Below are 18170 nucleotides of genomic sequence, written 5' to 3' on the forward strand. Positions count from 1 at the left end.
CTGCAGAACATCTAAAAACTAGACAAAAACTATCAGTGTTAAAAACAGAGAAACATTGATGTGCCATTTCCCGATGTAAGCAAGAAATCAGCCGAAAAATCACCTAAGTATAAATCAACCTATCCTTAACAGACAGTTTTTCGATCTAAAAAGCAAATCAAAATGTAAATGACTTAATTACAAACCACTGACGATTGTTTACTACAATAAAGCGAAACGCGTCTGGTGAAAAAAATCACTCATATTTGTAGTTGCAACAACAGACCAAAAATACCCTCAAGAAGTAATTAAAACAGTTTTAAATTAGTAATGATTTCAGTAATAAACTGTACAGTCTGTGATTAGCTAAAAACTATTTTTACTCAACTCTGTCATCGTCCACTTTCTAAACATTACCAGCAAAAAAAAAGTCATCAAGTCCTTGGAGCAGAGAGGAAAGATATAGACAAACGAAAGTTCTGGCCAAGACGACTGTGCGATCATTTGAATTGATAGAAGGTTAATTCCCAATAGTGAGTTCAAAGAACATTTGGTACCAACGAGGATTCAAATGCAATTATTTATACAGCATTCCTTGAAATAAACTATCTAGACAGCATTGCAGGATGAAATCACTTTCAGATAGTGAGTGTTCTTCTTACATTTTCACAGCAGTATTTCCTCTGTCTCTGGTTAGGCAAGATATGTCCAACACACTGTATACTTAATAAATGTATCAATACAAGCACTAAGCTTTTTATAAATAGCTAATTAATGACCATCACTTACCTTGAGTTTCTCTTACCGCTATTTTAGAACCCTTAGGTGCAATTGAAAGTGGCTGACTTGCATCAATTGTTGTAAAATTTGGAGACTGATCTGTCAAGCAAGATGCATAACAAATATTAGAGAATATAACAACTGTAGCTGGTGTATACAACTACTTTTTCTTTTCTATGTCACTTCAGGGTACACACACACACACACACACACACACACACACACACACACACACACAGGGCGGGGGGGGGGGGGGGGGGGAGAGAGGGAGAGTGTGGGGGGGGGAGAGAGAGAGAGAGAGAGAGAGAGAGAGAGAGAGAGAGAGAGAGAGTGGGAGAGAGTGGGAGAGAGGGAGGGAGAGGGAGAGAGGGAGAGGGAGAGAGGGAGAGGGAGAGAGGGAGGGAGGGATGGATGGAGGGAGGGAGGGAGGGAGGGAGAGAGGGGGAGAGAGGGAGGGGAGGCGGGGGGAGAGAGGGAGAGAGAGAGCAGAACGTAGAATGTGAGAGAGAGAGAGAGAGAGAATGCTAAGAAATTATTTTCTCGGTCCAAACACACTTACAAAAGAATGATAATTGGTGCACAAGTGCTCTTAAAAGATCTATCTTCGTGTGAAAAAGGGGCTGAAGGAGAGGGGGCTACAGAGGGTCGCTGGGAGAGGGGGGGGTGGGGGGGGGGAGGCAGACACAGAGAGTAAGAGCATAGATAACAATGAGAGAATGGCTGGTCAGTACCTACCTTTAGGAGGCAAAATTCCAAGTACTGCCGATACAACATACATTTTTATATAAAAAAACAACACCACACATTCCACCATCTAAAAAGTGATCCCAACCTCATAATCTTATCTGCTGAAAAGACTCGACCACTGTGGTTATGAACTGCAGGGATTATTTGGCAGAGACAATCCCCAGTTGTCAGGTAAGTCCACCAACAAGCCCTGCCATAGTGACTCCATTCCTGAAATCCAGGAAGATCTCCAGTCCTTCCTCAAATCCTTAGGTCTATCCAAGAACCTCTCCTCTGTGCGTATCTTTCTCCTCATCTTCACTGCTCCCTGTACTCCTACCTTCAAGAGCTTCCTACAGTACATAAACTCGACCATATGTATTACCTGTAACCTTCCCTCCTACGTAAAAGGCAATAATCATTTCATCCCCTGACTCCCCAGAGTTCCTGTTCCTTTGCCACCAGGCCTACCTGCTTATTACTGCTGATGCCATCTCCCTGTACACTAACATTCACAATGCCCGTGGCCTTGCCACTACTGAACACTACCTCTCCCAGCACGACTGACTCGAAAGCTACTACCTTCTTCTTGGTCATCGTGACCAACTATGCCACCACTCACAACTATTTCTCTGTTGACGGGATCACCTACAAACAAATCCTTGGTTTAGCAATGAGCACCTGCATGACAAAATCCTATGCTGACCTCTTCATGGGTTATATGGAGAAATCCTTCCTAACCACCCAAACTCCCAACACCCCCCCCCCCCTCCCCATTTCAGATCATTGATGACATCATGATAATCTACCTCCCTTCATATCAACCTATACCTCAAGTAAGCATCATCCACATCAAACTTACCAACTGCCAACAACAGTCCACTTAAACAGCTGTCACCCATTCAACAACAAGAAATCCTTTCATTATAGCCTAGCCACCCCCGTTCACCACATCTGTAATGACGAGCAGTCCCTCTCTAAATATGTCAAGGACCCCACTGAGACCTTTACAATGCTCTCTCTCAAAGTTGTCTAGAAATAGGTCATATGTGCCTTGGGTCAAGTCACCTACCATGCCTCACATAACCACTGTCTGGTCACAAAGGAGTACTCGCCTCATGAGTCAGTACCATCTACAACTGTAACAACCAATTCACATTCTCTATCTATCACATGCTCTGAAATCAGAAATATCCTCCCCACTATCCTTCGCAATGCTGCCACGGTGGTACTCTGCTTGCCACCCAATCTATGCAATACCCTTGTCTACTCCCACTGCACCCAATCCATTACCTCACAGCTCATATTTTATGTAGGAGGGTAGGTTCCAGGTAATGGGCTGAAGTGTTGGTCTACAAGAGCAGAGATTTTCAGTGGAGACCCAGTAACTGGCCACAATGGTGTTTCCTGGGTGATTGGGTTTATGGACTTCAGGAAGCATGTAAAAGGTAGGATTGCAGGGAGTGGTATGGGTGAGGAGAGAGATGGACTCCAGGAGAGTTTCTGGAAAGGGCCTAAGGATTTGAGGAGAGACTGGAGATCCTGCTGGATTTCTGGAATGGGGTCACTGTGGCAAGGTAAGGTTCAAATGGCTCTGAGCACTATGGGACTTAACAGCTGAGGTCACAGTCCCTTACAACTTAGAACTACTTAACCCTAACTAATCTAAGGACATCACACACATCCATGCCCGAGGAAGGATTCAAACTTGCGACCGTAGCCATTGCGCAGTTCCAGGCTGAAGTGCCTAGAACCGCTCGGCCACCCTGGCCGGCGGCAAGGTCCTTCTGCCACGTAAATCTTTTGGTTCAAAACAACAGTGGTGAAGCCTTTGTCTGCAGGTAAGATTATACTCAACAGTTCCTGATCCTTTACCACATGGAGCCCTGCTCGTCACTACTGATGCCACCTCCCTTTACACTAACATCCCTAATGCCCATGGCCATACCACAATTGAACACTACCTATCCCAACGCCCGAAGTATTCCAAACTAACAACCTCCTTCCTAGTCACCATGACCAACTATATTCTCACCCACAATTACTTCTCCTTAGAAGACACTACCTACAACAAATCCGGGATACAGCTACGGGCACCCGCATGAGGCCATTCTATGCCAACCTATTCAAGGGCCATCTAGAGGAATCCTTCCTAAACCCCTGAATCCTAAACCACTCACGTGGTTCAGATTCATTGATGACATACTTTCCATGTGGATCGAGGGTGAGGATACCCCATCCACATTCCTCCAGAACCTCAACAGCTTCTCCCCCATTCGCTTCACCTGGTCCTACTCAATGCAACAAGCCACTTTCCTAGATGTTGACATCCACCTCAAAGATGGTTACATCAGTATCTCTGCCCGTATCAAACCCACTAACTACCAGCAATACCTCCACTTCGACAGCTGCCACCCATTCCATACCATATAGCCTGGGCATCCGTGGCCATCGCATCTGTAATGACGAGTGGTCCTTCACGAAATATACTGAGGGTCTCACTGAGGGCTTTACAGACAGTAATTATCCTCCCAACCATGTACAAAAATAAATCTCCCGTGCCTTATCTTTCCAGACACCCACCACCTCCCAAAGTCTCACCGTCTGGCCACAAAGGACCATTCTCTCGTAACTCAATACCTCCAAGGACTGGAGCAACTGAATTACATTCTCTGCCAGGGTTTTGACTACCTCTCGTCATGCCCTGAAATGAGAAATGCCCTGCCCACTATCCTTCCCACCCCTCCCACAGTTGTATTCCGCCGTCCACCGAACATACACAATACACTTGTCCATCCCTACACAACCACTGCTCCCAACCCCTCTCCTCATGGCTCAAATCCCTGTAATAGACATAGATCGAAGACCTGTCCCATGCATACTCCCAAGACCACCAGCTCCAGTCCGGTCACAAACATCACCTATCCCATTAAAGGCAGGGCTACCTGTGAATCTTGTTATGTGATCTACAAGCTAAGCTGCAACCACTGTGCCGCATTGTATGTGGGCATGACAACCAACAAGCTGTCTTTCCACATGAATGGGCACCGACAAACTGTGGCCAAGAAACAACTGGAGCACCCTATTGCTGAGCACCCCACATTCTTCATTTCAATGACTGCTTCACAGCCTGTGCCATATGGATCCTTCACACCAACTGCGCATGTGGGGACCCTCCCTGCAATATATCCAACGTTTCCATAACCTTCCTGATCTCAACCTTAGTCATTTTCCTCACCCACCAGCGCTTCCCTGTTCTCATTCCAGCACTACACAGCCCTCTATTCCACCAACGCACTCAGTCTTTTTACTTCTCTCCTTTTCTGCTATCCCCCCCTCCCCCCCCCTCCCGATCCCTTTTCCCTGCCCTCTCTCTAACCTCTCGACTGCACCTAGCTGCACTACCCTCTCTCCACCTCATCCCTGCATGCTCCCACTAGCAGCACTTCACTGTACTCCTCCCCTACCCTGCTATCCCTCCCACTTCCTGCCCAGCCTCCTCGTTACATCTCCCCTCCCCCCCCCCCCCCTCCGTTGCTTCTCCCATCATGCACTGCTGCTGCTGCTCATACGTAGTCTGGCTTCAGAGACTGTGGTTGTGTGTGTCAGTTGCATTTACGTGTGTGTGTGGTTGATGTCTATTTTTGAATTTTTGACACAGGCCTTGTTGGCTGAAAGCTTATTTTGTGACAGTCTTTTTGTTGTACCTATCTACGAAGTATCCTTTTCATAATGTTGTTACATTTCATTGTTTGATTTAGTCTGTAATCTTTTATGACGGAAATTGTCAATATCACTTTCTTATTAGTTAAAATACAATTAACACATTTGGATGTTAATTAACCTTCACATAATGACTAAGACCCCCCACGAACCATGGACCTTGCCGTTGGTGGGGAGGCTTGCGTGCCTCAGCGATACAGATAGCTGTACCGTAGGTACAACCACAACGGAGGGGTATCTGTTGAGAGGCCAGACAAACGCGTGGTTCCTGAAGAGGGGCAGCAGCCTTTTCAGTAGTTGCAAGGGCAACAGTCTGGATGATTGACTGATCTGGCCTTGTAACAATAACCAAAACGGCCTTGCTGTGCTGGTACTGTGAACGGCTGAAAGCAAGGGGAAACTACGGCCGTAATTTTTCCCGAGGGCATGCAGCTTTTACTGTATGATTAAATGATGATGGCGTCCTCTTGGGTAAAATATTCCGGAGGTAAAATAGTCCCCCATTCGGATCTCCGGGCGGGGACTACTAAAGAGGATGTCGTTATCAGGAGAAAGAAAACTGGCGTTCTACGGATCGGAGTGTGGAATGTAAGATCCCTTAATCGGGCAGGTAGGTTAGAAAATTTAAAAAGGGAAATGGATAGGTTAAAGTTAGATATAGTGGGAATTAGTGAAGTTCGGTGGCAGGAGGAACAAGACTTCTGGTCAGGTGACTACAGGGTTATAAACACAAAGTCAAATAGGGGTAATGCAGGAGTAGGTTTAATAATGAATAGGAAAATAGGAATGTGGGTAAGCTACTGCAAAATGCATAGTGAATGCATTATTGTGGCCAAGATAGACACGAAGCCAATGCCTACTACAGTAGTACAAGTTTATGTGCCAACTAGCTCTGCAGATGACGAAGAAATTGAAGAAATGTATGATGAAATAAAAGAAATTATTCAGATAGTGAAGGGAGACGAAAATTTAATAGTCATGGGTAACTGGAATTCGAGTGTAGGAAAAGGGAGAGAAGGAAACGTAGTAGGTGAATATGGATTGGGGGTAAGAAATGAAAGAGGAAGCCACCTGGTAGAATTTTGCACAGAGCACAACTTAATCATAGCTAACACTTGGTTTAAGAATCATGATAGAAGGTTGTATACGTGGAAGAACCCTGGAGATACTAAATGGTGTCAGATAGATTATATAATGGTAAGACAGAGATTTAGGAACCAGGTTTTAAATTGTAAGACATTTCCAGGGGCAGATGTGGACTCTTACCACAATCTATTGGTTATGACCTGTAGATTAAAACTGAAGAAACTGCAAAAAGGTGGGAATTTAAGGAGATGGGACCTGGATAAACTGAAAGAACCAGAGGTTGTACAGAGTTTCAGGGAGAGCATAAGGGAACAATTGGCAGGAATGGGGGAAAGAAATACAGTAGAAGAAGAATGGGTAGCTTTGAGGGATGAAGTAGTGAAGGCAGCACAGGATCAAGTAGGTAAAAAGACGAGGGCTAGTAGAAATCCTTGGGTAACAGAAGAAATATTGAATTTAATTGATGGAAGGAGAAAATATAAAAATGCAGTAAATGAAACAGGCAAAAAGGAGTACAAACGTCTCAAAAATGAGATCGACAGGAAGTGCAAAATGGCTAAGCAGCGATGGCTAGAGGACAAATGTAAAGATGTAGAGGCTTATCTCACTAGGCGTAAGATAGATACTGCCTACAGGAAAATTAAAGAGACCTTTGGAGATAAGAGAACCACTTGTATGAACATCAAGAGCTCAGATGGAAACCCAGTTCTAAGAAAAGAAGGGAAAGCAGAAAGGTGGAAGGAGTATATAGAGGGTCTATACAAGGGCGATGCACTTGAGGACAATATTATGGAAATGGAAGAGGATGTAGATGAAGATGAAATGGGAGATACGATACTGCGTGAAGAGTTTGACAGAGCACTGAAAGACCTGAGTCGAAACAAGGCCCCCGAAGTAGACAACATTCCATTGGAACTACTGACGGCCTTGGGAAAGCCAGTCCTGACAAAACTCTACCATCTGGTGAGCAAGACGTATGAAACAGGCGAAATACCCTCAGACTTCAAGAAGAATATAATAATTCCAATCCCAAAGAAAGCAGGTGTTGACAGATGTGAAAATTACTGAACAATCAGTTTAATAAGTCACAGCTGCAAAATACTAACTCGAATTCTTTACAGACGAATGGAAAAACTAGTAGAAGCCGACCTTGGGGAAGATCAGTTTGGATTCCGTAGAAATACTGGAACACGTGAGGCAATACTGACCTTACGACTTATCTTAGAAGAAAGATTAAGAAAAGGCAAACCTACGTTTCTAGCATTTGTAGACTTAGAGAAAGCTTTTGACAATGTTGACTGGAATACTCTCTTTCAAATTCTAAAGGTGGCAGGGGTAAAATACAGGGAGCGAAAGGCTATTTACAATTTGTACAGAAACCAGATGGCAGTTATAAGAGTCGAGGGACAAGAACGGGAAGCAGTGGTTGGGAAGGGAGTAAGACAGGGTTGTAGCCTCTCCCCGATGTTATTCAATCTGTATATTGAGCAAGCAGTAACGGAAACAAAAGAAAAATTCGGAGTAGGTATTAAAATCCATGGAGAAGAAATAAAAATGTTGAGGTTCGCCGATGACATTGTAATTCTGTCAGAGACAGCAAAGGACTAGGAAGACCAGTTGAACGGAATGGATGGTGTCTTGAAGGGAGGATATAAGATGAACATCAACAAAAGCAAAACTAGGATAATGGAATGTAGTCGAATTAAGTCTGGTGATGTTGAGGGTATTAGATTAGGAAATGAGACACTTAAAGTAGTAAGTTTTGCTATTTGGGGAGCAAAATTACTGATGATGGTCGAAGTAGAGAGGATATCAAATGTAGACTGGCAATGGCAAGGAAAGCGTTTCTGAAGAAGAGAAATTTGTTAACATCGAGTATAGATTTAAGTGTCAGGAAGTCATTTCTGAAAGTATTTGTATGGAGTGTAGCCATGTATGGAAGTGAAACATGGACGGTAAATAGTCTGGACAAGAAGACAATAGAAGCTTTCGAAATGTGGTGCTACAGAAGAATGCTGAAGATTAGATGGGTAGATCACATAACTAAATGAGGAAGTATTGAATAGGATTGGGGAGAAGTTTGTGGCACAACTTGACCAGAAGAAGGGATCGGTTGGTAGGACATGTTCTGAGACATCAAGGGATCACCAATTTAGTATTGGAGGGCAGCGTGGAGGGTAAAAATCGTAGGGGGATACCAAGAGATGTATCCATTAAGCAGATTCAGAAGGATGTAGGTTGCAGTAGGTACTGGGAGATGAAGAAGCTTGCACAGAATAGAGTAGCATGGAGAGCTGCATCAAACCAGTCTCAGGACTGAAGACCACAACAACAACAACAACAATGACTAAGAACCTCCCTTAAGTATTTCTCTATTTTAGGAATAATCACGTAACCGCTCTGTTTTGAAATGCAAAATAAATATTTTAAACTGGTATGGAAATCACTGGTTACTAGCTAATAAAATATTATAGCCAGTTTTATAGCTACAGTTTCCCAAAAAGAAAATCTAAAATCTTGCTGTGACCTGCTGAAAACAGAACAATGTTGTCACTTCGTACGTCTCATTCTTGTGTTATTTAGTGGTTTTTTTTTTTTTTTTTTTTTTTTTTTTCCAATCACTTTTATATGTCGCAATTTCATCAAAATGAATGCAGCACAAGCTCTGAAGCAAAGAATGGAATTCATACGAGACTGCTTGTGCAATGAGGCAATGTATGGACACAAGACTGTCCATGCATACATGTGCCCTATCCACAAATTTTTGTGCAGGCCTTTTTATTCTCGTGTCCCAATGGCTGCACTTGAGGAAAGAGGCCTCGTGTTGACATAACTTTACAGTGTCTCTTGCTTCTGACCATATCATCTGCCCACTCCTCTCTCATTGGCTGTGTACAACCAGAACCTGACAAACCCCCTATCATTCTCATCATACCTCACGGTGTGTGTAAAAAACACTGCTGCACAAAATATGTAACAATGCCATTGGCTCCAATCTAGCCTTTTAGCATTTCCTGCTGAAATATATGCTGGTGTTGAGTATTTGTCCAATTCTGAAGTCAATTTGATTCCGAGTACAAATGTATTCAAACACACTGCAGTTTAAACATGATAGATGTTCATAAAATGCTAAAATACACAGTGCAGATTCCCATGGTTTGCATCACGATGAAATTTGATGCCCACTCACCACTCCTCTCACCACATTCATGGTAGTTCCTTCTCCAACCCTTCCATATTGCTGTGCTAGAACAATAGTGAAACATGGACGGCAAAGGCAAAGGCAAAGGCAAAGGCAAAGGTTACAGCCTGACTTATAGTGGCTCAATCTACAAAAAGATCACAGAGTCTAATGAGAACACCTGATTAATTTCACAGCCACCAACAAAGACTGAAGTGGTACTTCATACTATTAAAGATAATCTAGGCCTGCAAAAATGCATTAACACTACAACACGTGGTACTGCAGCTTGCCTTACAAAGGGGAGACTGTCAGAACAGTCAAGGAGAGGTGGAAAGAACACCAGTGACATATTCAGCTGAAACAGCCATGGATATCAGCACTGCAGCGAGACCTTTAAGCTACTGGCAGGCCATAATTAAGGGGCACATCATAATAAGGATGCCGAAAATCTTAATAAACACGGAATGAGGTTCAGTTTAAGTGATGCATGTTATCTGACACTCAGTTAAATGTGGTCTTTTGGATCTTCTCAATTGTCCAAGCCAAAAACACTGATGGCGTGTACATTTCACTGTGAGGTAAAGCAGGTACTGAAAAACAAATGGATATCAGAGGACGAAGTGTGTGCTGAAAATTGAAATAAAGTATAAACAGCATTGCGACACCAACAATACCTCTGAGTTTGGTTGGATCTCAGGCAGGAATCACACTTAATTCACACTTAATGCCATCGGTCTCAGCATCTCATAACCCAGCATCTCACAAAGATGAGTATGTCAGTTGTTAACACATTATGCATTAAAATGGAATCACCAAACTGAACTTCTGAAAGCACATTATTTGGCAGTAAAGCTAATAAAATAGTTATGTGAAATGTCTCATCGTGTATTTTGTCCTTTCTTGTGCACGTATGTCTACAGATAAAGAAATAAAATAAGTGCAGTGGTTTCTTAAGTTCAAGTTTATAAACATGAAAGCAGATCAAATGTAAACAAAGCTTCTGAAATTGCACTCCCATTGAGTGAGTGGCATATTTGAACTTCTGCGATCATTTGAGGATGGGTATCTGGAAGGTGGAGGTGGCCTTTTGATGCTTTGTTCATACTTTTAATAACGCCTGCACTGAGGGAGAGGTGCACTCTGCCATTCAGTAATGCATCATAATAAGGTTTCTTGTGATCAGGATTTTTAACGTTGCTAAAATTCATGAAAGTTTATTCCCATAGCTCAGTGAAAGCAATGACATAAGGAATATAATCACAAATCCTTGCACAATGGAACTTGGTGCACTTGTAGTACGTCTATGGAATATCTGAGCTTTACACAATATCTATTATTGTCTTCAAACAGTGATCTTCTTTGCCAGCCTTGTTTTTATTGTTATGATTTAACCTAAAGGAAAGGAAACATTACAAAAATTCACTGACAACATGAACAGCGTATATTCCCAAATAAAGTTTGCAGTGGAAATGAAGATGGAAAACTAGCTACTATTCTTCTAGTTGAACAGAAATCGGATGGTTGGCTTGGCTACTTGGTGTGCTGTAAACCTATCAACATAGACCATTATCTCAACAGTCAAGTTTCCATCATCTTGCCTAAAAGAGAGCTGTGCTGAACACTTTGATACACAGTGGTAGAAGCACATGGGGCGAGAACCATCTCAGCACTGAAATAAACTGTGTAACCTCTGTGTTCAGACAACATGGCTATCGAGCACATGAAATCTAGTCTGTACTCTCCAGAAAATGCAAGCGTAGTCAAGCAACACAACACGATAAGGATACAACATTCCTTCCACATTGTGGAGTGACAACAAGTAAAATTCACCAAGTCTGAGCTGCTTACACCTCAAAACATGCACAGCAATCAGAAGATCCAACCAAGACTGACTTGATAGGCATTGGACTGCCCTCCAACCCCCAGCCTGGAAGCCCAGTGTATGACTTCACACATTTCAGCTGCTCAGAGCAACTCTTTAAGATTTTTCTTTAAAAATGGAATTAAAAATTTGACAGTCAGGGGCAAAAGTGCACCAATAAAATACGTGATTATGCAGAAAAATAACAAAATAATACATCCAAATAACAAAAAATATTACTACAAAAGATTTGTTTATATTTGATCCAACCTACGACTGTCACTGTGAATACTAGCAACATGAATTTGTTGAAGTAAACTTCAGAGAGAATACTTTTCTTCAATCCAATCACCTTACATTTATGAAAACTTTAAACTTACATTGACTAGTGCTGGCAAATGGCTGAAAGCTGCGATCACCACTATAAAGAATTATAGAGGATGTGGCAACAGTAGGATGCTGATCGGCTAGACTCACAGCCAGTGGTGCAGGAGAAACAGTTGCAGTAGCTGGCCTCTCCACAGCCAACACCATCCTGCCTCTCTCCACTGTCACCGGCACGTGGACTGGCTGCACAATGGGCACCCCACCCTTTTGCCCTTGACTGTCTGGAGTTGCAGTCAATATGACTGGCAAACCCTAAAATAACCATTCACAATGATGAAGTGTAAAAATACATAAATAAAATATACAAAACAAACAGATTTGTATTTTTATCTATATTTGTCTAAAAAAGATTCTTTACCAAAAAAAATTATACTGGAATACAACTCACATGTTTGTTTTATTTATTTATGGCATATCTGTTCTGTAGAATGTAAATACTTTGGGATTAAAGGAGATCACTCACCAAAAAGCAGAAGCGCTGAAATGTCGACAGGCACACACAAAAGAAGAAACACCCATACATGGTGCCACTTAGACTGACAGTGCCGATGCTCTTTTACAACAGGTGGACTGGTTGCGGTCGGAATAGTGTCGGATGGGGTGAGTAGAGGAAGAGGAGAGTTGCTAGGCAGAGAGAGGAACTCAGGGTGCATGGCTTGTGGCTCGGAGGGGGGTGGGTGGTTTTCTGGTTAGGAACATGGGGAGGGAAAGTTGGCAGGTATATGGCCTGGCACAACTGTAGGGGCCTATGGGAAGTGGCACACGCTGAAGGCAACATGAGGACACAAACTGGGAGGGCGATAACACGACAATAGAAAGGGAAAGCATTGGGTAGAGGGTTCCCCGCACCCATCACAACCAGTCAACCTGCCACAAAAGAGCATTGGCACTGACAGTCTAGCTGGCACCACATAGGTGCGCAAGCGTGTGTCTGAGTGTGTGTGTGTATTTTATTTTACTCTACCTAATCAAAGGATAAAATCTGAAAGCTAGCAAGGTTTCTTCCTCCCGGATGTCCCTATCAACGACTCAATGCTTCTGCTTTTTGGTAAGTGTTCTCCTTTAATCCTAAAGTACTTAAATGGTATATTTGTTCTACAGATCGGTATATGCATGCGAATCCCTTGGATGTGGATCAAGTAATGTACAGAACGTAAATATCAACGCAGAAGATAAAAATAATGATAACACAACAATGGTAACAGGGTGCCAGTAGCACACAATCAATTTTTCACAATATAATGTAATCGGATAGATAAAACATCTACTCACTAAGTGATGAAGGAACACACACATAAAAGAATGTTGTAATTATGCAAGCTTATAGAGCCAGTGGCTCCTTCTTCAGGCAGAAGGGTTGAAGGGGAAGGAAGAGGGGTGAAGGAAGAGGACTGGAGAGGCCAAGGAAAAGGGGTAGATTTTCGAAAAGTCACCCAGAATCACAGGTCAGTGAAGACTTACCGGACGGGATGAGAAGGAAAGACATTGCTAGGGAATGGACTGGATGAGATTTGAAAACCTGACAACTTAAAGGCGGAAGACAGGGTAATATACAAGACAAAGATTACTGCTAAAACTTTATGAATGAGCTAATAAGAGTGAGAAGCTATGTGCATTGTATGTAACGGATGTGAGAAAACGAAAGATGTAGAAAACTAAAACACTGTGAAAAAAGGAGTAGTTTCTGTGACGAAATGCTGAGATGGAAGAAATTAAAGTAAATTAAGGCCTGGTGGTTGGTGAGAGCCAAGGACATGTTGTAGCACTAGTTCTGAGAAACTGGTGTCTGGGGGGAAGAATCCAGATGGCACGTGAGGTAAAACAGGCACAGATGTCACGATTGTCATGTTGTAGAGCATTCTCTCCAACAGGATATTCTGTGTTGTCAGCGTACACCCTCTGCCTATGCCCACTCATCCTAACTGATAATTTGGTGGTAGTCATGCCGATGTAAGAGGCCAAACAGTTTTCACATAACAACTGGTTTACGACATGTGCCATTTCACAGATGGCTCACCCTATGATATTGTATGTTTTTCCAGTTACAGAGCTGGTATAGGTGATGGTAGGAGGATGTACAGGGTAAGCCTTGCAGCAGGGACAGTTACAAGGATAGGAGGCATGGGGCACAGAGATGGATGCAGAACGGGCATAGGGTCTGACAAGAATATTGCAGAGATTCGGAGGGCGACAAAAATCTATTCTAAATGTGGTGGGCAAAATCTCAGACAGAATGGATCTCATTTCAGGGCATTATTTTAGGAAATCATGGCCTTATCGAAGTAGCTAATTAATACATTCCAGACCAGGATCATACTGAGAGACCAGTGGTGTGCTCCGAAGTTGTTTTTTGGAGAGATCAGAAGTACCAGGACTGGATGTGATGGCCCGCGAAGTCTGCTTTTGAATTAGGCTGGTGGGGTAATTATGACCAGTGAAGGCTGAGGTGAGAATTGAGGCATATTGCTGTAAAGAGTCTGCATCTGAACAAATATGTTTACCTTGACTGCCAAGGTTTATCAGAAGGAACGTTTGATATGGAAAGGAATGTAATTGTCAAACAGTAAGTACTCAAACAATGGAAAATCAATGATGGAATGTAACAATATTATGAAAAATAAAATTGCCACTCACAATATAGCACAGATGCTGAGTCGCAGATAGGCACAACAAAAAGACTGTCACAAATAAAGCTTTCAGCTTGTAAGGCCTTCACCAAAAACAGAAAATCCAGGATGGAATGTAACAATATTATGATAACAAAAGTTGCCACTCACCATATAGCGGAGACGCTGATTCGCCGATAGGCACAACGAAAGGACTGTCACAAATAAAGTTTTCACCCCTAAGGCCTTTGTCAAACACACACACACACACACACACACACACACACACACACACACACACACAAACAAAGCATGTGTGTGTGAGTTGTATTTGAGTGAGTGAGTGTGTGTGTGTGTGTGTGTGTGTGTGTGTGTGATCTATTTTTGATCAAGGCCTTATTTGCCAAAAGCTTTATTTGTGACAGTCTTTTTTTTTTTTTTTTTTTGTGCCTATCTGTGACTCAGTAACTCTGCTATATGGTGAATGGCAACTTCCCTTTTCATAATATTGAAACTCTAAGTATTGTTGTTTATTGGTACGATTAATGTGGACAGAATAGTGTAGCTGGCCTTTGGTGAGAACGAGATCAACATCAAGGAAAGTGGCACTGGATGCAAAATAGGACCATGTGAAATTTGACTTGAGAAGGCATTCAGAGATTCTAGGAATTTTAATGTTCATCCTCACCATGGCTGAGACTTCCGGATTCCAGGAAAGCCCCTTACAAGTGAACCATGAAAAGGTTGGCATAGGAAGGAGCCATCCTGGTTCCCATTGCCATTCCCCTGATCTGTTTCAAAGATGAAGTAGTTGTTGGTAAGTATAACGTTGATTAAGGTAAGTAGGAAGGATGTCAGTGGTTTGGAATCAGGTGGGCACTGTCTGAAGAAATGTTCAGCAGCAGACAGACTATGTACTTGAGGATGTTGGTTTAGAGGGAGTTGGTATCAATGGTGACAAGCAAGGTGTGTGGTGGAAGTGGGACAGGCACGTATTTCAGACAATCTATGAATTGCTTGGTATCTTTGATATAGGAGGGAAGTCTTTCTACTAAGGGTTGCAAGTGCTGATCAACTAAGGCAGTTATACGTCCGGTGGGTACTTTGAAGCCAGCAACTACAGGACAGCCAGGATGATTGGATTTGTGGATCTCAGGAAGAACGTAAAAGGTGAGGGTGCGTGGTTTGGGTGGGGTGAGAATTGCTACGGATTGTTTGTTTTTCGCCAAACTGCTATTATCGACTTTTACTGCCATCCCTTACATTACTTTAATAGCCAAGTTAAGTAGTTTACATTTTCTCTTATGGCTTTCTCTGTCTGTTTACCCAGTTTTTAAAATTCTCTCTCTTTCGCAAATTTGCCAATCAAGTTTTTTTTCCCCCTTTTTCTTTTCCAATTGTCTCCCCCCCCCCCCCCCCCCCCATCGACCACCCCCACCCCCGAAATCATATATGTTAGTGTCTGCAGACAAAAACATAAATGTACCGGAGGACCAAGAACTGAAGAATGTTCCAAATTTTTTCCTTGCTTTTCTTCCATTTTTCTATCTTTTATCCACTATCTGCTTATCTTTTCTGTCACTCCAACAATTTCCAACACTCAAAACTGTCCTCTCTTGCTGTGATGAATCCCATCACATATTAAATCCATTCTTTTCGAAAACCTGCTTTTGTACTATCAAAACTAAGGTCTCACATCCTGTTTTTTGAAACCTACTTGTCCCTTGAAAGTACCTGTCTCTGGATGTAACCCTACTGTACGCCATGCTCCTTTTACAGTATCAAATACAGCAATCTCTTGCTCTTATCCAGCTAATCTGTGACCTATATGCCTCATCAGCCAATTTCCTCTCCATCTGACTTCTCTCCTACAAATTCCTGCAGTTATCTGCCCCTTTTGTTTCCTTGGTTGGTATGATTTGCCAAGCCAATTTCAAACTGCAACAACATGCCAGACTTCACCTTAAGAAGCTATCCCACCTCCTCCTGAACTACCTGAACAGTGGTGTTTCCCATCCTGTCCCTCTGCAACTCCCCAAACAGCCACACCATCAACCATGACCGCACTCCTACAAACAGGGCTTGGCCAATATCCTCAACATTTCACATCCTTCACCACTGCCTCACACACCAAGAATAACTCATAATCAAATGAACCAATCAGAACACTACAGAGTCCTCAACCTCTCGTCCAAAGCACTCTCCCCTCCTGTATTATCCAAGGGTCTACAGTTTCAGCCCTAAGCCTGCATTTGATCCAGCTAAGGAGGCTGCCTACACTATGCATGTCCGTCCTCTTTTAGAATACTGCTGCACGGTGTGGGATCCTTACCAGATAGGACTGACAGAGCACATCAAAAAAGTTCAAAGAAAGGCAGCATGTTTTGTATTATCGCGAAATATGGGAGAGAGTGTCACTGAAATGATACAGGATTTGGACTGGCAATCATTAAAAGAAAGGCGTTTTTGGTTGCCATGGAATCTTCTCACGAAATTCCAATCACCAACTTTCTCCTCCGAATGCGAAAATATTTTGTTGACACCGACCTACATAGGGAGGAATGATCACCACAATAAAATAAGGGAAATCAGAGCTCGTACAGAAAGATATAGGTGTTCATTCTTTCTGCGCACTATACAAGATTGGAATAATAGAGAATTGTGAAGGTCGTTTGTGAACCCTCTGCCAGGCACTTGAATGTGATTTGCAAAGTATTATGTAGCTGTAGATGTAGAGCTGCTTTGGTGAAGGACCTACTTCCATTCGCATGTAATGTCAACTGGAAATATCACTTTGCAACACAATCCCAAAACCTATCCAACAGCAAAACCTGACAGTGAACCCCACCTTGAAAGTTCCAACCACGATCACTACTTGATCCACCACCACTACCTCAAAATCATCCCTTACAAACCTTCCAAGAATTCCTCACATCCAACATTGCTTCACAACTCTTCCTCAGGTCACTACAACACAGGATCCTAACCTGTCCTCTGCAGAACTCCAGACTCTACCTTCCCTAAAAGCTGCTGACTCCATCATTATCCTCCCAGTAGACAAAGGATCTACCACTGTGGTACTTGACCGAAAAGAGAACGTTAGTGAAGGTCTACGCCAGCTGTCTGACACCTCTACATACAGCATCTGCCATCAAGATCCCACCCCTGTGATTCAAAATGACCTGCATTCCCTCCTTAAAACCTCAGGTCTCTCACAAAGACTAACACCTCAATAAATAGAACTTCTCACCCCACTCCAATCACCCACCGCCACATTTTAACCTCTTCCTAAGATCCACACACCCAGTCACCCTGACTGTCCTGCAGCTGCTGGTTTCAAACCACATGTCCTGTATCAAAGACACCAGCCAATTCCTAGATTGTCTGAAATCTGTGCCCATCCCACTCCTGGCACACACCTTGCCCACCACCACTGATGCCACCTCCTCTACACCAACATCCCCCACATCTGTCTGTAGCTGAACATTTCCTCAGTCAGCACCCACCTGATTCCAAACCCGTGACACCCTTGCTATTTACCTTAACCAACTTTATACTTGCCAATAACTACTTCACCTGTCAGGTGCAGATATACAAACAGATCAGGGTAACAGCCATGGCAACCAGGATGGCTCCTTCCTATGCCAACCTTTTCATGGGTCACTTTTAAGGGGCTTTCATGGAATCCATAAGTCTTCAGCCCTGATGAGCTTGTTCTGTTAAAATTCCTGGAATCTCTGAATACTTTCTCACAATTCAATTTCACATGGTCCTATTCCGAATCCCGTACCACTTTTCTTGATGTTGATCTCAACCTCACCGAGGGCCAGCTACTATC

At 42.9% G+C, this 18170-nt stretch overlaps 1 protein-coding gene across 1 annotated transcript in view; it reads right to left on the reverse strand.

Annotated features, from left to right (window-relative positions):
- The window catches only part of LOC124596634, a 265721-nt gene that overhangs the window by 140868 nt on the left and 106683 nt on the right, over positions 1-18170 (reverse strand). Inside the window, exons 11-12 of the mRNA XM_047135866.1 lie at positions 11720-11978; positions 769-858 (exon numbers count right to left, since the gene is read on the reverse strand). Coding sequence (XP_046991822.1) covers positions 769-858; positions 11720-11978 — 349 coding nt within the window. The remainder of the gene's footprint in view (positions 1-768; positions 859-11719; positions 11979-18170) is intronic.

This window comes from Schistocerca americana, chromosome 1 (genome assembly GCF_021461395.2).
Source record: "Schistocerca americana isolate TAMUIC-IGC-003095 chromosome 1, iqSchAmer2.1, whole genome shotgun sequence".
NCBI lineage: Eukaryota > Metazoa > Arthropoda > Insecta > Orthoptera > Acrididae > Schistocerca > Schistocerca americana.